At 42.0% G+C, this 26,505-nt stretch overlaps 1 protein-coding gene across 3 annotated transcripts; it reads left to right on the top strand.

Annotated features, from left to right (window-relative positions):
- The first annotated feature begins 5,151 nt into the window (after window positions 1-5,151).
- LOC106611306 (paired box protein Pax-9) lies at window positions 5,152-22,263 on the top strand. 3 transcript variants are annotated; one of them, XM_014211354.2, is made up of 4 exons: window positions 5,152-5,377; window positions 6,033-6,665; window positions 9,160-9,311; window positions 21,077-22,263. In XM_014211354.2, exons 1-4 carry the CDS (start codon window positions 5,374-5,376, stop codon window positions 21,341-21,343), a joined length of 1,056 nt encoding a protein of 351 aa, XP_014066829.1. In that variant the 5' UTR covers window positions 5,152-5,373; the 3' UTR covers window positions 21,344-22,263. The 3 variants fall into 3 exon arrangements, with proteins under 3 accessions (XP_014066829.1, XP_014066828.1, XP_014066831.1); XM_014211353.2 differs by having other exon boundaries at window positions 5,173-5,377; window positions 6,003-6,665; XM_014211356.2 differs by lacking the exon at window positions 9,160-9,311 and having other exon boundaries at window positions 5,173-5,377; window positions 6,003-6,622.
- The last annotated feature ends 4,242 nt before the right edge of the window (window positions 22,264-26,505 follow it).

Raw genomic sequence — 26,505 nt, 5'->3', positions numbered from 1 at the left:
CCATTATCGATATCAACTTTATTGGCCTATTGGTATTTTGAGGATATGAATGAGGTGCACACTAGGGTAATTCAAAGATTTTAAAATGATGTAAAATTCAAGATGGGTTAAAATGTGGAGAGAATCACTTGAGATACCCAGTCAATCTGGTGGGGGGCGCTGCTGCTGCGTGACGCTCTCTCTAAAAATACTGAACCAGGCGAACCCTCGTTTTCTACAAGGGCTTTGCCGTAGACAACCACAAATTACCATGTAGAAAATTCAGTTCTAGATATTTTTCTGAAATATTTTAGAAAATAGTTGGACAATAAAATCTAAACATGTCTGTTGAGAACAGAAAAGTATTGTCTTGTCCCAGGCAACCTCAATATTGGCCTATAGTCCATGCGGCGAAGGAAATGTTGAAACTATACTGTAGTCTTGCTCTGGTGACAATGCAGTGTATAATAGAGTGGAATAACCAACATGACCTCACGCCCTGAATAAAAGCAACACACATAGGCCTATTCTCTTTTAGAATTTAGAACCGCTGAGGCTGCATTATAACCCTTTCCTCTTTGGGTATAAAAGAATGCCACGAGCCACCCCGGGAACATCATGCACGCGCTGTTTGGACTCACCGAGAGGGCTACATCAGCCTGCCTTATAATAACTTGTATCGTTTCAGAATGAAATAATGGTCGAGGGGCGCATTAATCCTTACCTTTATGGGAATGGAAGGCGATCCGCTCCTAGCCACCCTTGGTCGGGTACATCCTCCTGAAGTTACAGTAGGTCTCCCTACCGAAAGCGACATTAGTCTGCCTTATAAGGGCACATATAAATAACCCCAAGATCAGTCCAATATGCTCTGTGTTGCTTGGCTCCAGCAACCCGAATAGCACATCAGATGTCCACTGCTTGTTACGTTTTTGTCTCGTCGAAATATCGGAATAGGTCCAACAGAAAGAGAACTTGTAGGCTATTTGGACCATATTGATTGCACAGTGCAAATAAAACGAGGCGTAAGCCTATAATAAATAAATACAAATCTGGCTATCTGATGCACTCAAAAATATTATAAAAAAATACTGATCTTAGGTATAGGTATACCCCTTAATTAAATCAATATGTTGAATACTTTATTCATGTAGCCTAGGAACATAAAATAATGTTATCACCATGCAGCCAAAATAGCAGCAAGCATGCCATATGATGAGAACCCCCCTGTAAATAAATCACAGTTAGGCTACTTGTAAATTACTGTAAAACGTTGGTTTAAAAGTACATTACTGTAAACTTTAATTTACGGTAACATTCGGTACCTTTTTTTTTTACAGTAACTTACAGGTAACTGGCAGCCACTAAATTACCTTAAAAACAACTGAATTTGAAAAAAGGTATGTTTTACAGTGCATGGCTAGCTTAAAAATGCAACAGTAGATAATGTGTATGTGCAATTGGCAGCGGAATATTGATAATGTAATGGCTGCATTCTTTTAGCCTAAAAAAAATCTCGATTTGATGAGTGAAGTTGAAATGATTTTTGCACCATTTTAAGCGTAAAATTAAGGATTTCCGCATGAGTTACAAGCGAGCTCAATGGACAGAAACGAAAATATTGAAATTGGGTTATTACGTCGACTGTCCCGTTGGTCCGTATCCCCCAAAACCAGTTAGTCGTGTTTTACAGATCAGAAAGGATGCGATGCGTTGACTTGCGGTTAGGACCATTCGACACGGCTAATCCTGTTTTAGTCAACTATACGATGCATGCCTTAAATTCCTTTAGTTCAAATAAGCAGAGCACCGCTAGTATTTAACCTAGGCCTGTACCATGCGCGAGGGACATCGTCCTAGACTGAGGACATGCATGGCGAGCAGAGTTGAATTCATTGTTAGTCATGCCTTTTAGATTTCCACAAAACGTATAGGCCTAACTATTTAGTCAACTGTATAATATATTGGAAAATATCGGATTAAAATAATAGGCTACAAATCATGGCAACACAGCCATCAAAAGATCCCCTGCTAATCTGATAGATTACATGATGTGCCATGGTAATTCATGTGATCTCCATCGATTCATCGCTCCTCACCTTTAATCTCTTCAGTGGTAGGCAATGTTATACACAATTCATGGATTTACAAATTGAACTATTTTGGTGATCGCAACGCATTATGTAAAGCAAAGAGGCTGGGTTACAGGAAAATGCATAGAGATACACATAGGAGGATGTAGGTCTACTGTAGCCTAGTAGGCCTGCACATGGAATACACAACGTATTTTTTTACATGGTAAATTCCTACCATGCTTGGCTATAACAAAAATATAATAATAAATAATAATAATAATAATAGGTCTATAGGCCTACCACCTTTATACAAATAATAATATTTTTCAGGAATACATCCACAGTTATAACAATAATAATACAGCCAATAACAACAACAACAATAATACAAACATCTGCTGTAATATCGTTTCGGCTGTAATACAACCTGAGCCTAAATCTCGCTGATGAAGCACGATAATTATTCTCTCTTTAGGCAGACTTAAAGACCGTATATATCTCTTCACATTCCTCTACACACATCGTTAACACTTATCTGTCAATGCCCAATTTACCCTTCAGATTTATGTCTCACTGCGATAAAATGACGTGTTGACAGAAAGAAGAATAGAGCTAAATAGACGAGGGACCCATCACAAGACACCCGTTCGTATTAGAATGTTACGGAGGTGGAATGGATGGCAAGCGAATTCCCTCGATGCCTTGATTGGCCCCAATGCACGCGCGCCCCTGGGGAATTGAATTGGCACTTGAAGCTGGATCTGCTCTTGAACCAACCGATAGTTAAAAAAAATCATAAATAAGCAAACTTCGAATCTTGATCAACATTGCACCATGCATGGTCCGAATGAGGCGAAATAATATCAGTATAATATTAGTAAAATAAATGCTTTTTAAATACTATCACATGAATCTGAAAGTATCTACACTGCTAATTGCTGAGCGGAGACCTCTGATCCCTCAGACTTGACTCTTTGTTATTCCAGACATCCGAAGCACCTCAATGGAAACAAGTTGAGCACGTTTTCCAACCGAAAACATGATCCTTTATCCTTAAGGCATTAGTGGCTGCCATCGAGAGCGGGGGCCAGGGGAATCGGCCCGGTCCGCACAAATACGTACACCAGAAACACCCTTATGCAGCTTTTCGACTGTAACATCAGTGTTACGCATTAGACCTAGTGTCACACTAGGCTATACTAGGGACATAGTGTTTCCATAGCTAAGGCAGACAGTCCGGAATTGTGAAGAGCAGAATCAACAACCTCTGCACAATCAGAACAGTTTGTGAGACGGTGATAAGTTCACAGTTAGCCATTGTTATGTAGGCTAAATGCCAGCTGAAAAGTACCAGTGGACTGGCTTTGGCCCCAAGTGAGAGCGGTTCCGCCGGAGCCATGGCCCATAGATGGAAAGAGAAAAGTCTGAGCCTTTGGGGTAAAACACTGGGGTAAATCCTGTATGGAAATGCACCAATAGAACAGCTGGAAAACGAACGAGAAAGATTTTAGAGTTCAGTGATCACTAACCTGGAATCTATCGCTGCTATAACAGATGAGGGCCCTGGAAGACACGGACAGCAAGAAGATGGGTAGAGTCTAAGCCAATCTTGACAAAATGCAGTGCAGAATAAGCTTGAGCGACGTATGTGTGTGTATGGACGATATATGCTAGTGTTGATACCCTGAAATATGTTTCTAAGATGCCGAGCAAACTAAGCTTACTGTTGTGAAGTGACCCTTAGCAACAAGAGAAAGAGAAAACCGTGAGCACAGGTCAACCAACCACCGAGCGCTTTAAGAGCTATAGTTTCTCCTGTAAACAGGAAACAAAGCGTCCGATTACCTACGTGTGGAAGGCGTTCTATATTGCCTGTCAGATGAGTGAAATATAGGTGTAGGGTTAGTCTAGCGCATTCATGGTATGTATCTACACGTTGAATAAATAAACATGACATAACAGCAAACCTCCATATGCTTACTGGTTCATATTCCTTTTTTTTCATCAAATATTTCATAATAATTGAGAATGTATTTGAAATATGCAATTATAAGTAACTCAAATACATATATTTTTTTTAATAAATACATTCTGTTGAATATGCAAATCTAACATTTATTCAAGATATTAATAGCAAGCTATTAATATAGTCTGCTCTCTAGGCCAAGTTTTCTGAGATTACTCATTAGACCTATATTTTTTTAAACACTCAGTTGAATATCAACATACAACCTAGTCTGTATGTAGAAATATGAATTTGTTTCCTATCTCGATTATAGAAAAATGATGCAAGAGGAAAGAGATAAAGAAAAATGTGTTAAAGCATACACAAATGAACAATCAAAACAAGGCCTGAGCTACTTTGGAATATAAATGAAATGTTTTACACCAGGATAATATATATTTAAAACACATTGAAATACAAGTATATTAGTAGCCTAAAAGGAATGCGCAATATAGGCAATGACCTAACGACCAACTCCGACAGTAACTTGTTTTGTCTGTTTTTGTTTGTGTATTTATAAGTCAAAGTCATGGCCTATGAATACTACATTGGCCTTACTCTGAGCGCCACTTCATGATGTGCAAATATTCTCAATGTCTCCTGTTATTTCTTTGGTTGGTGAGTGATGACAGCCTTTACGGACGTTAGACTATCCATTTGAACTGAGGAAATGGAATATCAATATGTAAGATGTTATTTTCACTTTCATAATTTTGTGTTCATATCAGATTAATTCCTCACTGACTATATAGGCAGCAAAAGCCAAACACTTGACTATTATTATATTGGGATTATTACATTGGTGGTTTATCCTGTAGCCTAATTCATTGTTATGTATGATTCATAATCACAATATTAATATTATAATTTACCATTCCTGTGTAGTGCAACTCATAATTACAATTCGTGGTGGTATGGTAACCCTGTCTGTAGTTCCTGTGGAAGAGAGGGGGTTGCCTTGCTGCATGAGCATATGTCATGTCAAACTTTCAATCCAATAGGAAAGCTGCTCTCTACAAACTCAAACTTTCATTGGCGGACCGAGCCTCGGGGAGAAGCAAAGTTTTGGAAGTCCGGCCCATGATTGTCTGGATTGAAATGTAAACCTGTCTCCCATGCCATCAGGAAACACATCGCGGATTTGTCCTTCTCGCTACTATCGTAGTTTGGTTCTAGCAGTAGCCAACCCGTGGCGGAGGAGACCGAGGATTTGTGCTCCCCTAGACAGGTTTCCAGACACCAGTGAAACTGGACGCGGAACTGGACGGAAGGTGTAACTCCGAGATCCCAATAATAATTTGTGGACTAAACGCAATGGGTAAGTTTATATGGAAACATTGTGCCGATGATGGAGTTAGTCTGTAACAGGCGCTCGGTCCCGGGTATTCCTGCCTCAATTATGATTAGCCTATATTGCTTGTAAGGCGATTGTATGGATACACCGAATAGTTGTTTTACGCTTCAGTTGGTTTTTACGATGGGATTTTCCAATTACCATTATTAGAAGCCGATTGGTAAAACTAGCCTATAGCATAGATATGCGTAAAACACATTTGTACTGCAACTGTATCTCGAAAGTAAAACACAACGGCATTACAATGTAGCAGTATGTTATGGACAAACTGAACAAAATGTGCGGGGTTTTTATGAGCGTCTAAAGGGAGGACATGTTTTTATTTTCATCACGCGCTAAATTGGGGTTTACGCATCTGTTTTGAGTGTAGTATAAAGACATACATATTCTATATACATCCCAATACATTTAAGACAATCTCATATGCTGTAAATAAGCATTTAATTCGTCCTTAACCGGGTGGAAACAACATTGCAGACCGCATTAGCATTTAGGCATGATTAACAACACTAGTCATAATATGGCATTGTTGTGATTACAGGCTACAACAGCTACACGGTGTCTAACATAAGATGTGTGTTTCATTTAGCTGTCTCTCTATATGTTTCCATGACACCAGAGCCAGCCTTCGGAGAGGTGAACCAGCTCGGCGGTGTTTTCGTCAACGGCAGACCGCTACCCAACGCCATCCGGCTGCGGATTGTAGAGCTCGCTCAGCTGGGCATCAGGCCTTGCGACATCAGCAGACAGCTCCGGGTCTCCCACGGCTGCGTCAGCAAGATACTGGCCCGGTACAACGAGACCGGCTCTATACTCCCGGGAGCGATCGGGGGCAGCAAGCCACGGGTCACCACGCCGTCAGTGGTCAAGCACATACGGACATACAAGCAGAGGGACCCGGGTATTTTCGCATGGGAGATCCGGGACAGGCTACTGGCTGATGGCGTTTGTGACAAATTTAATCTACCATCTGTGAGCTCCATCAGTCGGATCCTCCGCAACAAGATTGGCAATCTATCCCAGCAGAGCCAGTATGAGTCCAGCAAGCAGTCGTCTCACCAACCACCTCAACCAACGCTACCATACAACCACATATACTCGTATCCGACCCCCATCGGAGCCTCTGGGACCAAAGTACCGACTCCCCCGGGCATGCACTCCCTCCCTGGACACATGGCTATGCACAGGATATGGCCCTCATCGCACTCGGTAACAGATATTCTGGGGATTCGGTCGATAACAGAGCAACAAAGTAAGCATGATTTTTACTTTGGTACATGGGCAAAGAATTTGCATTTGTTAATGGTTAAAATAAATAGGAAAACGCATGGGTCAGCAGGGGGTGCGGTGCGTGTGCGTACTTTGCGTGTCTGCGTGTGTACTTGCGTGTCGTGGGCCTTGTCGCAAAGTAGGCAGATGTGTAACTTTTTTAATTTTGAGTTCTGCATTTTTTTTTATCAGGATCATTATTCTACTAATAAAATATAAAATAGTGAACGAACTGCGAAAATAAATTGGCTTTCTAAGTTAGTGATGTGTTATTTGCCAGAACCGGTGAGTGCGTGTATTGGTAACGTTTAGTTCCTAGTTCAAACGGTTGCATTAAAACAGATGGTTGACGGAAGGCTTGGGGCGGATGTTGAATATTAGTGGGATAACGAAGGGAAGGCGCAGCGGTGCACGAGGAGATGAACTCAAATCAAAATGAGGTGTTCAAAGCTTTGCCATGCCATATCTTGCAGCCACACATTTCGTTCTTGCCTTGCTTCAAAATACACACCCTTGCGATGCCGTTTCACACCTTTTTAGCCTATCATACTGCTCCAATAGGCTAAACGGGCTATATTGAACTAGGCTACTGGCCTGTGTTGTTGCGTAAAGGCCCTATCTCAGTTTAGAGAACTTGTTTTTGTTAGTTACAGTCATGATTGGACAGTTCGTTTTCGCTATGTTACCACAAATACTATTATGTTTTGGAAACAATATAGCTTAAATAAATATGACCTTCAACAAATAATAATACATGATTTTCTTGTGAATAAGATTTTTAGGGACAACGTTTTTTGTTTTAGCAAGGAGAGTGTAAGATGTCAGTCGACGGCCTATGCGCTTGTCATAACCGTGCATCTGTCAGAAGATATAACGCTCTTGCGTCTCACCGCCTTGTAGATAGAAACATGCCACTCTCCTTAGAGCTTGTATAATACAACTCTTTAGATACCAGAGGCCGCGGCCATTCCATGTCTTAACTTAACTCCGACAATCTAAACAACAAGGCTTCGCCCCTCAAACGCAGCGCAGATCTTCAAGCCGAACAAGAAATCCCGGGGAGGAATGTGTTCTCAAAGAATGCCTTTCTAAACAATTTATGCATTTCCAAATTATTACCAGATGTTTGCGGCAGGTTTTGAAAGCCGAAATAAGTATAATGTACACTGAATGACGTGAGGCCTTTTAGCGCCACGATCACGTCGCCAGCCTCGAGACTCAGGTTTTCATTTAGAAAAACTTGACTATGATATGGCCTATTATAGATTTGCTGTTGGGTTTACACTACAACATGGAGTGAATACTCAATACAGTAGGCTTATTCTAAGACAAAGAGCCTAACAAAAATATCACTAAGACGCAAATGGCGAGTACAGGCCTCATGCGTAAAACTGTAGGCTATGCGTAAAACTATAGGCTATGGGTAAAAATGCGTAAAAAAATGATGTGTTGCATTTGGAATATGGCGATATTTTGAAAGACATTGATCATCAAATGGCACTGTCACACACACACACACACACACACACACACACACACACACACACACACACACACACACACACACACACACACACACACACACACACACACACACACACACACACACACAACAAGAACGGAAGATAACATACATCCTCCCTCGAAATAACCTAAGACAGCTTTATGTCAGCGAATGATTATTTAAGAAAAAGACCCTCAAAAAAGACCCAAATCTTTTAGACCTTCAACTAATATTTTAACAAATGTCTTTATGCACAAAATAGACAACTACAAGTAAAACTTGATTTGTTGAAAGAAAGTAAAGTGGGTCGAGAAAAAAAATAATCGATTCAGTGGTCTTCTCAAGTTACAACACTGGTGGGCTTGCTTTTCCTATTCTAAACTCTGGGAACCGTGTATAATATAATATCCATCACGTTCAAAGGGGGAACGGTTCAAGTAAATCTAATTTGTCCCCACAGGAAGACGGGCTTGGTTAAATGTTCCTGGCCATTACACGAAAGAATCGTCTTACTGCATTCCTTTTAGCAATGAGCTGCTTCGGTTTGATCAGTAGGTTAAGGCAAAACCACACACATATACGGTTTTTCCAGGGTTCTGAGGAATCACTTCAGATCATGTAAATAGAGAAATGACTAGGGCTAGGCGCCCTCTGCACAAAACGAGTCTGCCTAATTCAGATTTGTCTAAACAGATGCAGAAACGCCTTTTAAGACAACCATAGCCCTAGCCATTTCTCTATTTAAATGGTCGGATCTGAAGTAATTCCTAGCAAATGATAATCGTTACCATTTCAAGTATTCTTCGTATTTTTGCACGATAACTTTTAGTCGGGGGTTTTGCTAAAATGCTATAGTTTTGAGGTGAGATGAATGCCTACAATAGATGGGAGTGGTAGCGTGAAGTCTCTTCGGTTCATCTCCTCTGACTTCCCTCTCCTCTGTCTCTGTGTCTCTTTGTTTTGCTCCATGCAGTTAGTGACAGTTCGTCCTTTCCCAGCGCCAAACTAGAAGAATGGAGTGTTATAAACAGGACACATTTTCCGCCATCAGCAAGTTCTCCACTAGTCAATGGCGTGCAGCATAAACCACCGCATTCTATAGAACCTGAAGCAAAATGTACACAGGTAAAAGGAAACACCTCCTTTTCTATAGAATTCCATCCTCATCCATCTTTAGCCTAATTTGTGTTAATCACAAGGTCAGGTACAATATGATGACCTTCAAGTTTAGTGTCTCACACTTATTGTGAGGCCAGGTCGCAATTGTAAATGAGAACTTGTTCTCAACTTGCCTACCTGGTTAAATAAAGGTGAAATAAAATAAATAAATAAAATTGTATAATCAATATACTAGCTGAGAATGCTTTCTTAGTGCTTTCAATCATATTGACACGCTACCTCCTCCTGGAGCTGGGCGCTATGCCTCTAGACAAGGCACCAACCACCGCAGTGTATAGGCTACTGTGGCTTGTTCTATTCGGATACATAGGGCTACTGTGCTGTTACATTGCTATGACATATTGTAGTTTTGTGTCCATCCCTGGCATATGATTGATTCAGTTCTGTGACAAATTAACCATGAACCTGGACCCTCAGGACCCATACATTTCCTTGCAGGTGATAGCATGTTGACATCTTGACATACAGTGCCTTCTGAAAGTATTCAAACCACATTCTGATACGTTACAATCTTACTCTAATTTTTTTTATTTTTTTTTAAATCCTCCACAATCTACATACAATACCCCATAATGGCAAAGTGAAAACTGTTTATTTTTAATTTTTTAGCAAATGTATTACAAATAATAAACAGAAATACATAATGAAAATAATAAACAGAAATACCTTATTTACATTAGTATTCAGACCTTTTGCTATGAGACTCGAAATTGAGCTCAGCTGCATCCTGTTTCCATTGATCATCCTTGAGATGTTTGTACAACTTGATTGGAGTCCACCTGTGATAAATTCAATTGATTGGATATGATTTGGAAAGGCACACACCTGTCTATATAAGGTCCCACAGTTGACAGTGCATGTCAGAGCAAAAACCAAGCCATTAGGTCGAAGGAATTGTCCATAGAGCTCCGAGTCAGGATTTTGTCGGGGCACAGATCTGGGGAGGGTACCAACAAATGTCTGCAGCATTGAAGGTCCCCAAGAACACAGTGGCCTCCATCATTCTTAAATGGAAGAAGTTTGGAACCACCAAGACTCTTCCTAGAGCTGGCCACCCGGCTAAACTGAGCAATCGGGGAGAAGAGCCTTGGTCAGGGAGGTGACCAAGAACCCGATGGTCACTCTGACAGAGCTCTAGAGTTCCTCTGTGGAGATGGGAGAAACTTCCATAAGGACAACCATCTCTGCAGCACTCCACGTATCAGGCCTTTATGGTAGAGTAGCCAGACAGAAGCCACTCCTCAGTAAAAAGCACATGACAGCCCTCTTGGAATTTGCCAAAAGGCACCTAAAGATTGTCAGACCATAGGAAACAAGATTCTCTGGTCTGATGAAACCAAGCTTGAACTCTTTGGCCTAAATGCCAAGTGTAATTCACGTCTAGAGGAAACCTGGCAGCATCCCTATGGTGAAGCGTCTTGGTGGCTGCATCATGTTGTGGGGATGTTTTTCAGTGTCAGGGACTGGGAGACTAGTCAGGATCGAGGCAAAGATGAACAGAGAAAAGTACAGAGAGATCCTTGATGAAAACCTGCTCCAGAGCTCTCAGGACCTCAGACAGGGGTGAAGGTTCACCTTACAACAGGACAACAACCCTAAGCACACAGCCAAGACAACGCAGGAGTGGCTTCGGGACAAGTCTCTGAATTTCCTTGAGAAGCCCAGCCAGAGCCAGGACATAAACCTGATCAAACATCTCTGGAGAAACCTGAAAGTAGCTGTGCAGCGACGCTCCCCATCCAACCTGACAGAGCTTGAGAGGATCTGCAGAGAAGAATGGGAGAAACTCCCCAAATACAGGTGTGCTCAGCTTGCAGCGTCATACCCAACAAGACTTGATGCTGTAATCGCTGCCAAAGGTGCTTCAACAAAGTACTGAATAAATACTTACGTAAATGTGATATTTCAGATTTTTTTTTAAACATTTGCAAAAATGTCTAAAAACCTATTTTACTTTGTCATTATGGGGTATTGTGTGTAGATTGATGAGGGAAAAAAAACAATTTAATCAATTTTAGAATAAGGCTGTAACGTAACAAAACGTGGGGAAAAAATCAAGGAGTCTGAATACCTTCCGAAGGCACTGTGTATGATGCACTGTGTATGATGCACTGTGTATGATGCACTGTGTATGATGCACTGTGTATGATGCACTGTGTATGATGCACTGAGAAGCTCAATTGCGGTCGTTAGCATAGCACGCCAAATGTGCATTTCAATAGACCAACTTTTTCGTACGAAAGAATATTGCAGTCAGAGTGCAGTATAACTGCAGTACACTGCAGTATAACTGTAGTTAGAGTTAAGTATAACTGCAGCATGCTGAAAATACTGCATCCAAACTAACACCGTTTTGTTTACTGCAGTCATTTTTCAGTGTTACTCTCAGTTAGAGTGCAGTATACCACAAATACCACATTTCACTGCAGTTACTGCACTTTTACTGCAGTTGTAAAACTGCTAAAAAAAAGTGTAAGGGTTGTAGAGTTCTTTTTGAATGAAACTTTAAATATAGCGATATTCCATAGCCAAATGTTGTATGGGGGTAACAGATTTAATTTGTAATTTTTTCAGAAAAAGCTCTTGTTATTTTGTACTTTGCAGCCACTTGCCTTTATCTTATAAGGTTTAGGGATATCAATGAAGAAAAAAGAAACTAGACTTCTCAAGTCCTCATATTTTCTACCAGTAAACTTGACCAGGGGAATCAGGTCATCCTGCTGACGTTGATTTACATCATTGGACGGCAGATATCCTATTGGACGGCAGATATCCTATTGGACGGCAGGTATCCTATTGGACGGCAGGTAGCCTAGTGGTTAGAGCGTTGTTGCTGGATCCAATCCCCGAGCTGACAAGGTAAAAATCTGTCGTTCTTCCCCGAACAAGGCAGTTAACCCACTGTTCTCCGGTAGGCCGTCATTGTAAATACGAGTTTGTTCTTAAAAATAAGTTGGACACGTTTTCTACAGTATTATTTTGTTTTTCATTCGAGAAGAGAAAATCAATTGGCACAAAACAGAAAGACAGACTAAGATAATCATAACAATCATCGGGGAATAAAAAAAAAAGGTTTGATTTTTGTGTGTTATTGTTGTATATTTTATGCTGACTTGCTAATTGCATGGCATTTCAGTACGTGCTAAAATTACTAATATTAGGCCTAATGTAAATGAATAACAAGACTGGTTTAAATAATTCAATCGTAATGACACGTTTATATATTTTGGCCAGTGGACTAGGCTACATTTATGTTAACAATTAACCTCAAATAATGATTTGCACGCTGATCTAATAGAAGCTGAAAGGTATTGCTGAAATTGTGGGTAAATTCCATCGAAGCTTATCCCACTAATAGGCCTAGTCGAATAACATATTATATTTTTGTGTGTATAAACGTATTTTCATTCCAAAAGTTTCACGAAGAACATCTCACTAAACTCGGTGTTAGTCTTGTGTAGAAAATATGGTGCATTTTATGTTGCATAATATATCGACTGCAAGGGTGCAAACAACGTGTGAGGTGGAGGCAAGAGGTGGAGGACACAGAGTGTGAGTGCGAGCATGCACGAGTGATATAGTGTGTGTGATAGAGGAAGTGAGAGGGGGAGGCATGCGTACTTCGTATGATATATCGTCGGGGGCACGCGAGATAATGCCAAAACTAATTCCCGGGGTCTTGACACCCAATAACGCCTAGTGGAAAAAGGCGCACGGACCTTTTCAAATGGTATAATGTGAAGTGAATTGTTCGATATTCAAGTATGGTGTTATCAAATGTATGTGATGGTTTGTTGTTTATACACGCAGCATTGAAACCCCCCTTGAGACCAAAAGACTGGCGAGTTATGACCAGTTGATGATACATGGAGACCTCGATTTATTCAATAGACTACCGTTTGATGCATCAATGGGGACGAATTATGCAGAAAAACACATGCGGTGGTGATATAACTCGTTCGGATAAAAAATAAGAAATAAAAAAATGTAGGCCTAATGCATTTTTCAGATAGTCTATACATGGCATAATCAGACATAGGTCAAGTTATGTTTTAGATTTTTACTTTATTTTATTCCAAGGTTTCAATAAGCAAATTATTTAGTTTTGAGATTTTGTATGTCAAAGTCTGATCTAAAGCCATCATCAGAATATAATAAATACTTATAATACGATACATTTTCAACTATATATTTGGATTGCAATTCGTGCGGTTTTAATCGATTCAAACGCCCCATTTTCAAAGTATGGCTTTCTCTGCGTGCCACAGGCTGCTATAGGCCTATAGTTGTCAACGGGACTTCATTTGTTGACGATAAACTAGGCCTACTGATGTACTAAATCCTTTCAAATTGGGGCATATAGACCCATATTTCAAAGCACTATACACACACTGCAGTCGGCACGCACTTTCAAAACACATAGCAAAACACTCTCCCTATCCAGATCCACACAGTGGTGGTTCTAGACCATTTCAACTGGGGGGGCCAAGCTGGGGCCAGTTGTACTGTTAGAGGGGCCAGTTACATTAGATGTTATTGTTGTCATATCGTTTTCTTCACTGCATTGCAGGCATTAGCAGGCAAAAGACCATGTCTAATAACGGATGTAAAAAAAGAACGATAGCAAAAATGTGTTATGTAAAAATGATTTCATACTCCACATTTAGGGGGTCCACAAGGTCCCTCCTTATAATAAAAGTAGACTTCTGGCGACTGAATTAAGGAGTGGGGATTTTCAAAAAGCTGAAGGATTCATTATGTCCAAATACATTTTTTTGCTAAAATAATGTTATTTTTTCTTTGTTCAAGTGTCAGCGAACAGCTCAGTATAGGCTATGCAGCTGCAATGGCACAGCTATTTACTGATGAGAAACATAAAACAAAAAATAACTCCTTTCCAATGACAGCTCAATAAAACATGTATAGATTAATAACAAATAATATATTTTTTATCGAACCCACACGCAAACATTTCGAAATAACCAAAAACATACAATGAATTCAAGATGTATCTTATTATTTGTCTTATAGCTACATAACATGCATGCAGTGACCGACGTTCTGTTAACCGTAAGCCTACTTGAGTTGTCCCAGTCATGCGCCCACGGGGCCAGGGTATATCATGTCACTCTTTGGAAAAATAATTGGATCATTACATTTCAATTTAAGGTAACGACACGCATATTTACAAACAACGCCGGCGGCTCGGATGTAATCTTTAAATGCCTTTCTTACGTGCCAGTACTCTAGAGTCTATAGGATCGTTTTCATCAGACATAATAGCAACATAGCAAAGACCATTAGGTTTTGACTGACATGTTGGATACGACGGCATTTTTCCTAGAATTATGATTTATTAGCCTATTAGGCAAACCATTTTATGCATTTCAATATGGTCTGCTGTTGTCTAAATACCTCGAGATTGGATTAGAATAAAAATGATAAAATATGTATTACTACAGACTGCCTTGCCTGCCTACGTGTTCTTATTTCAGTGATCCTTATGTGTCGGCCTATTGCAATTGAAATTACTTTTATCCGTCAATATAGGCTATTTGTGATTCATCTCAGGTATGCCGTCTTGTATAACATAAATGCATGAAAACGATAAACAAAAAGAAAGTGAATTATGTAACGAAATAAAAAACTAGAATTCAATTGGTAATCTTGCCTTTTCCATTTGACAGAATTTACTGTAGAATGATAGCCATTAAAATAACTATTGAGAGCCACAAGCATGCAAGCCTGACTTCACATTTAATATTTATGAATAAAGGAGGGAGAAAAAAAAGTTTGCCTATACGAAAAACAAGTCGTGTAGAATATCAGGATTCGATAAAACTGAATTTATTCATGTGACGTGTGCATATTGATTTATCAATATCCAACACCGGGAAAATAATTGTACCAAATGAAGATATGTGCAACATGGGCTATGTAGGCTAGGCTACTTTATTAGATTTTATTAGCTTTAAAATCATTTAAATAGCTAGAAAAAACAAAACATAAATGAAAGGCTGTGTAGGCCGATGGAAAACATTCAGTAGGAGAACATTAGATAGGTTAACCGTAAACTAAAATGCCTTTACGTAAGAAGGCCAACGGCATTTTGCTTCGTGATATACAAACCATCCCTTAAATATAGGCTCCATAAAAACTAAACGCGTTAAGAATCTGAGTAATGCACGTGCATCGTCATGACTGTAAATGTCCATCGAAAGAAATAAATAATATAGGCATTGGGTCTTATGTCGAGGAATTCCTGGCCAAATAATATACAGCAACGAAAATGATCTCTCTTCCGCAGAAACCATTCTGATTCCCATAAGTCATAGAATAGACCACACACGGATTTAATATCTAAGGCATAGTGTTGAAACAATTTGGTGATTTCTCCAAGTTATTTTTTGTCATGGTGCCAAAGAGTTGCTCATGCTTGTTTAACCCTCTGTACATTTCTTTCCCCTTTCCCTTGGTCATTTCTGTCATCCCATATCTCCTCTCTCCTCCCTAAACTTCTCCAAATGCCTATTTTATTCTGTCCCCATTCACCCTCTCTTCTCCTATCTCACCTGTCACCTCTCTCCCATAAACCTACAGTACAGTACATTCTAACTCAACCCTAAGCCTCACCATAACTCTCACTTCTCCCTTTCTCTCTCCTTTTCCTCATTACTCTCCAGTCCCCTTCCCTCAATGACCACATACACCTCATTTCCCTAATGCCTCTTCTCCTCCCCTTCTGTATCTCTCCTCTCTCTCTCTACCTCTGTGTAACCTGCTCTCTCTGTCTCTACCTCTCTCTACCTCACTACTTCGGTCTAACCTGGCCTTTCCTCTCTCTACCTCACTCTACCTCACTCTACCTCTGTCTAACCTGGTCTCTCATCTCTCTCTCTACCTCACTCTACTTCTGTCTAACCTGGTCTCTCTCTCTCTACCTCACTCTACCTCTGTCTAACCTGGTCTCTCCTCTCTATCTCTACCTCACTCTACCTATGTCTAACTTGGTCTCTCCTCTCTCTCTCTACCTCTCTATAACCTGTTCTCCCTCTCTCTCTCTCTTTCTACCTCTCTCTACCTCACTCTACTTCTGTCTACTCTGGTCTCTCCTCTCTCTACTTCACTCTACCTCTGTCTAACCTGGTCTCTCCTCTCTCTCTCTCTACCTCAATCTACCTCTGTCTAACCTGGTCTCTCCTCTCTCTACTTCACTCTACCTCTGTCCAACCTGGTCTCTCTCTCTCTCTCTCTCTCTCTCTCTCTCTCTCTCTCTCTCTCTCTCTCTCTCTCTTACTGTACCTCTGTCTAACCTGGCCTCTCCTCTCTATCTCTACCTCACTTTACGTATGTCTAACCTGGTCTCTCATCTCTCTCTAGCTCACTCTAGTTCTGTCTAACCCGGTCTCTCCTTTCTCTACCTCAGTCTAACCTCGTCTCTCTCTCAACCTCACTCTACCTCTATCTAACCTGGTCTCTCCTCTCTCTACCTCTCTCTACCTCACTCTACCTCACTCTACCGCACTCTACCTCTGTCTAACCTCTAGTCTCTCCTATCTTTGCTTTAATCTACCTCTGTCAAACCTGGTCTTCCCTTTCTCTACCTCACTCTACATCTGTCAAACCTGGTCTCTCCTCTCTTTCTCCTCTTTAAAGAGGAGAGACCAGGTTAGACAGAGAGAGAGAAACAGAGAGAGAGAGAGAGAGAGACCAGGTAAGACAGAGGTAGAGGCAGGTCTCCTCTAGCTCTACCTCACTCTACCTCTGTCTAACCTGGTCTCTCATCTCTCTCGCTACCTCCCTCTACTTATGTCTAACCCAGTCTCTCCTTTCTCTACCTCACTCTACCCGTCTATGATCTCTCCTCTCTCAATGTTTGTCTCCTCTCGCTACCTCTCTCTCTCTCTACCTCACTTTACCTGACTCTACCTCTGTCTCTCTCTCTCTCTCTCTCTCTCTCTCTCTACCTCTGTATAACCTGGTCTCTCTGTCTACCTCTGTCAAACCTGCTCTCTCTCTCTCTCTCTCTCTCTCTCTCTCTGTCGAACCTGGTCTCTCCTCTCTCTACCGTACTCTACCTCTGTCTAACCTGGTCTCTCCTATCTCTACCTCTACCTCTGTCTAACCTGGTCTCTCTCTCTCTCTCTCTCTCTCTCTCTCTCTCTCTCTCTCTCTCTCTCTCTCTCTCTCTCTCTCTCTCTCTCTACCTCTGTATAACCTGGTCTCTCTGTCTACCTCTGTCAAACCTGCTCTCTCTCTCTCTCTCTCTCTCTCTCTCTCTGTCGAACCTGGTCTCTCCTCTCTCTACCGTACTCTACCTCTGTCTAACCTGGTCTCTCCTATCTCTACCTCTACCTCTGTCTAACCTGGTCTCTCTCTCTCTCTCTGTTTCTCTCTCTCTCTTTCTAACCAGGTCTCCTCTCTCTCTACCTCACTCTACCTCTGTCTAACCTGGTCTCTCCTCTCTCTCTATATCACTCTACCTATGTCTAACCAGCTCTCTCCTCTCTCTCGCTACCTCACTCAACCTCTGTCTAACCTAGTCTCTCCTATCTTTGCCTTACTCTACCTCTTTCATACCTGGTCTTCACTTTCTCTACCTCACTCTACCTCAGTCTAACCTAGTCTCTCCTTTCTCTACCTCACTCTACCTCAGTCTAATCTAGTCTATCCTCTCTCTACCTCACTCTACCTCAGTCTAACCTAGTCTCTCCTCTCTCTACCTCACTCTACCTCAGTCTAACCTAGTCTCTCCTCTCTCTACCTCATTCTACCTCAGTCTAACCTAGTCTCTCCTCTCTCTACCTCACTCTACCTCAGTCTAACCTAGTCTCTCCTCTCTCTACCTCACTCTACATCAGTCTAACCTAGTCTCTCCTCTCTCTACCTCACTCTACCTCAGTCTAACCTAGTCTCTCCTCTCTCTACCTCATTCTACCTCAGTCTAACCTAGTCTCTCCTCTCTCTACCTCACTCTACCTCAGTCTAACCTAGTCTCTCCTCTCTCTACCTCACTCTACATCAGTCTAACCTAGTCTCTCCTCTCTATACCTCACTCTACATCAGTCTAACCTAGTCTCTCCTCTCTCTATTGCAATCTACCTCTGTCTAATCTGGTCTCTCATCTCTCTCTCTACCTCCCTCTACTTATGTCTAACCCGTCTCTCCTTTCTCTACCTCACTCTACCCCTGTCTATGGTCTCTCCTCTCTCAACGTCTGTCTCCTCTCGCTACCTCTCTCTTTCTACCTCACTTTACCTGACTCTACCTCTACCTCTACCTCTGTCTCTCTCTCTCTCTCTCTCTCTCTCTCTCTCTCTCTCTCTTACCTCTGTATAACCTGGTCTCTCTCTCTACCTCACTCTACCTCTGTCAAACCTGGTCTCTCTTTCTCTCTCTGTTTCTCTACCTCTGTCTAACCTGGTCTCTCCTCTCTTTACCTCACTGTACCTCTGTCTAACCTGGTCTCTCTTCTCCCTACCTCTGTCGCCTCTCTCTACCTCCCTCTTTCTACCTCACTCTACCTCAGTCTAACCTGGTCTCTCTCTCTCTACCTCACTCTACCTGACTCTACCTCTTTCTAACCTGGTCTCTCCTCTCTCTCTCTACCTCACTCTACCTCAGTCGAACCTGGTCTCTCTCTCTCTACCTCACTCTACCTGACTCTACCTCTATCTAACCTGGTCTCTCCTCTCTCTCTCTACCTCACTCTATTGCTGTCTAACCAGGTCTCTTCTCTCTCTACCTTACTCTACCTCTGTCTAACATGATCTCTCTCTACCTCACTCTACCTCTGTCTAACATGATCTCTCTCTACCTCACTCTAACTCAGTCTAACTTGGTCACTCTCTCTCTACCTCACTCTACCTCAGTCGAACCTAGTCTCTCCTCTCTCTACCTCACTCTACATCAGTCTAACCTAGTCTCTCCTCTCTCTACCTCTTTCTAACCAGGTCTCTCCTCTCTCTACCTCACTGTACATCTGTCTAACCTGGTCTCTCTTTTCTCTACCTCTGTCGCCTCTCTCTACCTCTCTCTTTCTACCTCACTCTACCTCAGTCTAACCTGGTCTCTCTTTCTCTCTCTGTTTCTCTACCTATGTCTAACTTGGTCTCTCCTCTCTCTCTCTACCTCTCTATAACCTGTTCTCCCTCTCTCTCTCTCTTTCTACCTCTCTCTACCTCACTCTACTTCTGTCTAACCTGGTCTCTCCTGTCTCTACCTCACTCTACTTCTGTCTAACCTGGTCTCTCCTGTCTCTACCTCACTCTACTTCTGTCTACTCTGGTCTCTCCTCTCTCTACTTCACTCTACCTCTGTCTACTCTGGTCTCTCCTCTCTCTACTTCACTCTACCTCTGTCTACTCTGGTCTCTCCTCTCTCTACTTCACTCTACCTCTGTCTACTCTGGTCTCTCCTCTCTCTACTTCACTCTACCTCTGTCTACTCTGGTCTCTCCTCTCTCTACTTCACTCTACCTCTGTCTACTCTGGTCTTTCCTCTCTCTACTTCACTCTACCTCTGTCTAACCTGGTCTCTCCTCTCTCTCTCTCTACTTCACTCTACCTCTGTCTAACCTGGTCTCTCCTCTCTCTCTCTCTACTTCACTCTACCTCTGTCTAACCTGGTCTCTCCTCTCTCTCTCTCTACTTCACTCTACCTCTGTCTAACCTGGTCTCTCTCTCTCTCTCTCTCTCTCTCTCTCTCTCTCTCTCTCTCTGTACCTTACTGTACCTCTGTCTAACCTGGTCTCTCCTCTCTCTCTCTACCTCACTCTATCGCTGTCTAACCAGGTCTCTTCTCTCTCTACCTTACTCTACCTCTGTCTAACATGATCTCTCTCTACCTCACTCTAACTCAGTCTAACTTGGTCACTCTCTCTCTAGCTGACTCTACCTGACTCTAACTCTGTCTAACCAGGTCTATCCTTTCTCGCTGGTCCTCACTCCACCTCTGTCTAATCTGATCTATCTCTTGGTCTAATCTGATCTATCTCTCTGTCTAATCTAATCTATCTCTCTGTCTAATCTAATCTATCTCTCTGTCTAATCTAATCTATCTCTCTGTCTAATCTAATCTATCTCTCTGTCTAATCTAATCTATCTCTCTGTCTAATCTAATCTAATCTATCTCTCTGTCTACTCTCTGTCTTATCTATCTATCTATCTATCTATCTATCTATCTATCTATCTATCTATCTATCTATCTATCTATCTATCTATCTATCTATCTATCTATCTATCTATCTATCTATCTATCTATCTATCTATCTATCTATCTATCTATCTATCTATCTATCTATCTATCTATCTATCTATCTATCTATCTATCTATCTATCTATCTATCTATCTATCTATCTATCTATCTATCTATCTATCTATCTATCTATCTATCTATCTATCTATCTATCTATCTATCTATCTATCTATCTATCTATCTATCTATCTATCTATCTATCTATCTATCTATCTATCTATCTATCTATCTATCTATCTATCTATCTATCTATCTATCTATCTATCTATCTATCTATCTATCTATCTATCTATCTATCTATCTATCATCTCTGACACAGAGTGTCTTGCCCAAGCACAGTGAACCGTTATGTCGCTCTCTACCTACCTCACCTTGTTTCTCTCCTCCCTATCTATTGTCTCACCATCTCTCTCCCCTCTCTCTCTCCCCTCTCTCTCTCCCTTCTCCCTGACAGATGCAGAGTGGTTTGCCCACAGTGAACAGTTATGTCACAGCACCCAGTATCCCGGCCTACCACCCTCCCACCCCAGTGTCGCCCTACATGGGGTACAGCGCCACCACGTCGGCCTATGTGACCGGTCCCACATGGCAGCCGCCCAGTGGCAGTGCTCTCTCTCACCACAGCTGTGACAATATTGCCTCCTCGCTGGCCTTCAAGGGTATGACAGCCCACCACCGTGACACCCTCCACCCCCACACCGTCAGCGCCTCAGCACTGTAGAACACAGACAGACGGGCGAATGGACGGACGGAGAGACAGAGGTGGCAGAGAGAGAGAGAGGGAGGGAAGAAGAGGGGGAGCAGAACAGACAGACGGGCAGATTGAGAGAAAAGAGGATGACAGAAGGAGAAATGGAGAGATGAGTCCTCTCTTACAATGGGTCCTGTGTCAGCTCATCACAAACAATCACTCTCTGTATTTAAATGAAGGACCTCACCTAGGAGCGATATCCATCACAACATTCTCTTCCATATAACATGGTGTGGAGAACTCAAGTTAACACACCGTTAAAGACAGGACATGGAAGGAAAGGTTTGCCACACTATCTACAGTATCTACAGACATGACACTGTCTGTTTGTTGTCCAGCAATCAACTCACAGGACAGGTCAGGTGTATTGAAGGACTGACTGACTGGGGACGGGGGACATTGTGCCATCCTCATCAACAGCTTGTCTCTTAAACCCATTTTTGAACACTTCTCTGCAAATGTTATTAGAGACAAGGGGCTAAAGTAGACAATCTAAACCAGCAGGAAAACAACTTTTGCATTTAAGTGCTTCAGGGTGATATCAATTGCTATTATTTTGGATGTTTGTATTTTGCTTTTTTGTTTGTGTTATGTTTTTTTTGTTGATAAACACAACAGTCTTAATATTGAACATTGTTTTTTCACTTCTCAACTTAAATGTAATGCAACGCTTCAGAGAAGTTATCCTAATGTTTATTTATTAGACTGACTAACGTACTGCGGTTAAACAAAGTGCAGTTATTACATCAAAAGGCCACGGTGAAGACCGTATGGGGAACATTCCCTAATGTTTAAGACTACATTATGATAAAGCAGTAAAAAACCTGCAGGTCCAAAAGATGCACAATGAAATTGAATGTATCTTAATTAAAATAATTGTTTGGATGTTACCTGATTTTTCTGAATTGTAGCTGTTGTTTCAGAAACCTTAGAAACTCAAGTGTAAGGAGTATTATAAAAAATACCTTGTGCGTGAAATAATATTCTATATACTTTTAAAAGTCACACGTGTGAAATTTAGCCAGAATTTTAGGAATATAGGCTATATGCAACAATTCGATACAAATTAAGAGCTTACATAAAAGCTTTTTGTTGGTCATAAAATTGTAGAAATTTGTCAGTAGGCTATTTGTTAGGCTACAACTTTAGCATCAGAATGGCATAAAATCTACAATCGGGTATTTACAATAACTTCTCAATACAAAACATTCTGTGCGTGCTACTTATTGTTGCCAACCTAATGTTCGCTTGACATGAAACAAGAACGTTGCGTAGGGATGTCATGGCTGGGTGGTATACTCAGGCTGCGGCTGGGTAAAACGTTGCAAGGTTGCCTGCCTACTGGTGGTCTACAGTTTTGCAATCCAGAGAGAATAAATGTTTCTTAATTCTTTCACATTTTCCTTTTCATGCCATTTTGAATCAGAATAGGTAGGCCTAGCCTCATTGCCTCTGAATAGGTAGGCCCAGCCACATTGCCTCTGAATATGTAGGCCCAGCTGCATTGCCTCTGAATAGGTAGGCCCAGACTCATTGCCTGTGAATAGGTAGGCCCAGCCTCATTGCCTGTGAATAGGTAGGCCCAGCCGCATTGCCTGTGAATAGGTAGGCCTAGCCGCATTGCCTGTGAATAGGTAGGCCCAGCCGCATTGCCTGTGAATAGGTAGGCCCAGCCGCATTGCCTCTGAATAGGTAGGCCCAGCTGCATTGCCTCTGAATAGGTAGGCCCAGCTGCATTGCCTCTGAATAGGTAGGCCCAGCTGCATTGCCTCTGAATAGGTAGGCCCAGCTGCATTGCCTCTGAATAGGTAGGCCTAACCTCATTGCCTGTGAATAGGTAGGCCTAACCTCATTGCCTGTGAATAGATAGGCCTAACCTCATTGCCTGTGAATAGATAGGCCCAGCCGCATTGCCTCTGAATAGGTAGGCCCAGCCTCATTGCATGTGAATAGGTAGGCCCAGTCTCATTGCCTCTGAATAGGTAGGCCCAGCCGCATTGCCTGTGAATAGGTAGGCCCAGCTGCATTGCCTCTGAATAGGTAGGCCTAACCTCATTGCCTGTGAATAGGTAGGCCCAGCCTCATTGCCTCCAAATAGGTAGGCCCAGCCTCATTGCCTCTGAATAGGTAGGCCCAGCCTCATTGCCTCTGAATAGGTAGGCCCAGCCTCATTGCCTGTGAATAGGTAGGCCCAGCTGCATTGCCTGTGAATAGGTAGGCCTAGCCTCATTCCAATTACACGTATTGAATTAATTAATTTTGACCATGATAACCTTCTACTCTTGTCGATCTATATTAAAATGCACAGCTTTAGCGTAGGTCAATATATTCATGTTTAAGTTGTTAAGAGATTTTTTAAGTTTTTAACATCTGTGTGAGTTTTTCCATCCCAATTGATCTGAGAATATTGTGCATGAAAAGAGTAACCAATAGATAGTGATTCCATTGGTGTGTCAAGAAGTGTTTGACATGAGAGATGTCATTCAGAAGGTCCCTTCAGCCATGGACAGGGTAAAGCTCACCATCACCTAGGTATAAATCAAAGCATTTGTGCCTGGAATGGCGTTGTGTCTGTCTAATAATGGACATTTAAAACTTGTAGTGTATTTGAAGTTTAAAAAAGCTTATGAAGATTGTACATTTCAGACTTGATTTTCCTTCACAGAAAATGTATCAACCCCTACAAAAATGTCCATTTATTATAGCCCACACAATAATAAACATTTTGTGTAGCTGCAGGATTATTTTCCTGCTGTAGCAAACTGGCTCAAATTAAGATATTACTGGCTCAAATTAAGATCTTACATCTGTATGTGTGTGTGTTGGAGTAGCAAACCGACTCAGAGACTAGTAGTGACAAGGACAGCCTGATCTGCCTGTGGTCTGTGAGGTCACCAGCCACCTGACCTGGAGTATGTACACTCATTAAGTCCTGAGCAAACAGCAGGCCAGCAGCACGGGGCTGAGGTTGTGCTGCGGAGAGGTGTGTGTGTTGCGGAGAGGTGTGTGTGTTGCGGAGAGGTGTGTGTGTTGCGGAGAGGTGTGTGTGTTGCGGAGAGGTGTGTGTGCTGCGGAGAGGGGAGAGGTGTGTGTGCTGCGGAGAGGGGAGAGGTGTGTGTGCTGCGGAGAGGTGTGTGTGCTGCGGAGAGGTGTGTGTGCTGCGGAGAGGTGTGTGTGCTGCGGAGAGGTGTGTGTGCTGCGGAGAGGTGTGTGTGTTGTGGAGAGGTGTGTGTGCTGCGGAGAGGTGTGTGTGCTGTGGAGAGGTGTGTGTGCTGCGGACAGGTGTGTGTGTTGCGGAGAGGTGTGTGTGCTGCGGAGAGGAGTGTGAGTGTGTGTGTGTGAGCTTGATGAAACACAGCAGCTCTTTTACATAGTCTACTTCATTACATGGGAAAGGGCTGAGGTTTCAGAGGTGTGTGTGTGTGTGTGTGTGTGTGTGTGTGTGTGTGTGTGTGTGTGTGTGTGTGTGTGTGTGTGTGTGAGAGAGCGAGAGAGCGAGAGAGCGAGAGAGCGAGAGAGAGAGAGAGAGAGAGAGAGAGAGAGAGAGAGAGAGAGAGAGAGAGAGAGAGAGAGAGAGAGAGAGAGAGAGAGAGAGAGAGAGAGAGAGAGAGAGAGAGAGAGAGAGAGAGAGAGAGAGAGAGAGAGAGAAAAAAAAAGCGTGTGAGCTTGATGGAACTCAGCAGCTATTTTACATAGTACTACTTCATTAATATAATATACACTGAGTGTACAAAATATTAGGAACACCTGCTCTTTCCATGACATACAGTGTACTGTATATACAGTGCTGTGAAAAGGTATTTGCCCCCTTTCTAATTATCTCTACTTTTGCATATTATTGACACTGAATGTTATCAGATCTTCAACCAAAACCTGATATTAGATTAAGGGAACCTGAGTGAACAAGTAACACAACAATTACATACTTATTTCATTTATTACATAAACAAAGTTACACAACACCTAAAAACCTTGTGTGAAAAAGTAATTGCCCCCTTACACTCAATAACTGGTTGTGCCACATTTAGCTCCAATGACTCCAACTAAACGCTTCCTGTAGTTGTTGATCAGTCTCTCACGTTGCTGTGGAGGAATGTTGGCCCAGTCTTGCATGCAGAACTGCTTTAACTCAGTGACATTTGCTCATTTCAAGTCCTGTCACAACATTTCAATTGGGATTCTGGCTGGACTTTGATCAGGCCATTCCAAAACTTCAAATTTGTTGCTTTTTAACCATTTTCATGTAGACTTGATTGTGTGTTTTGGATCATTGTCTTGCTACATGATCCAGCTGCACTTCAGCTTCAGCTCACAAACGGATGGCCTGACATTCTCCTGTAGAATTCTCTGATACAGAGCAGAATTAATGGTTCCTTCTATTAAGGCAAGTCATCCAGGTCCTGAGGCAGCAAAGCATCCCCAAACCATCACACTACCACCACCATGCTTGACCGTTGGTATACGGTTCTTACTGTTGAATGCAGTGTTTGGTTTTCGCCAAGCATAATGGGACCCATGTCGTCCAAAAAGTTATACTTTTGACTCATCTATCCATAGAACATTCTTCCAAGAGTCTTGATGATAATCCAGGTGTTTTCAGGTGCTTTTAGGCAAACTTGAGTGAACTTTTTGGACGAGATGGGTCCCATTTATATCTGGCGAAACCAAACACCGAGTTCCATCAACAGCCCCTTTCTGTGAGTGACAGTGTAAACATTCATCCTATTGTCTTTGCATGCCGGAGCTGATTTGACTTGGAAAGCATTCTCCCCCACATCCAGTGGTCACGGACCGTTGCATCAGGGATCCTAGTGTTGTTTCTGACCGTTTGTGAACCACATCACAGAGCTGCAGTAAGATGAACAGCAGCCGTATGTATAAAGGGTCTCTATAAAGAAGAGGAGTGCTGATTTAGGATCAGTTTTGCCTTTTAAAACACAATAAGAGATTGTATGACCTGTTCCTAGATCAGCACAATAACTCTGGGATGGTAGTGTTGTTTTTTTGTCAACCACAGTGAGATGATCACACTGTACCAGCCCTACCCAGAATCCCTTCAATCCATCACCAAACAATAACCAAACATTAACCAAACAATAACTAAACATTAACCAAACATTAACCAAACATTA

This window comes from Salmo salar, chromosome ssa09 (assembly GCF_905237065.1).
Source record: "Salmo salar chromosome ssa09, Ssal_v3.1, whole genome shotgun sequence".
NCBI lineage: Eukaryota > Metazoa > Chordata > Actinopteri > Salmoniformes > Salmonidae > Salmo > Salmo salar.
This window is presented reverse-complemented; position numbering and strand designations above follow the sequence as displayed.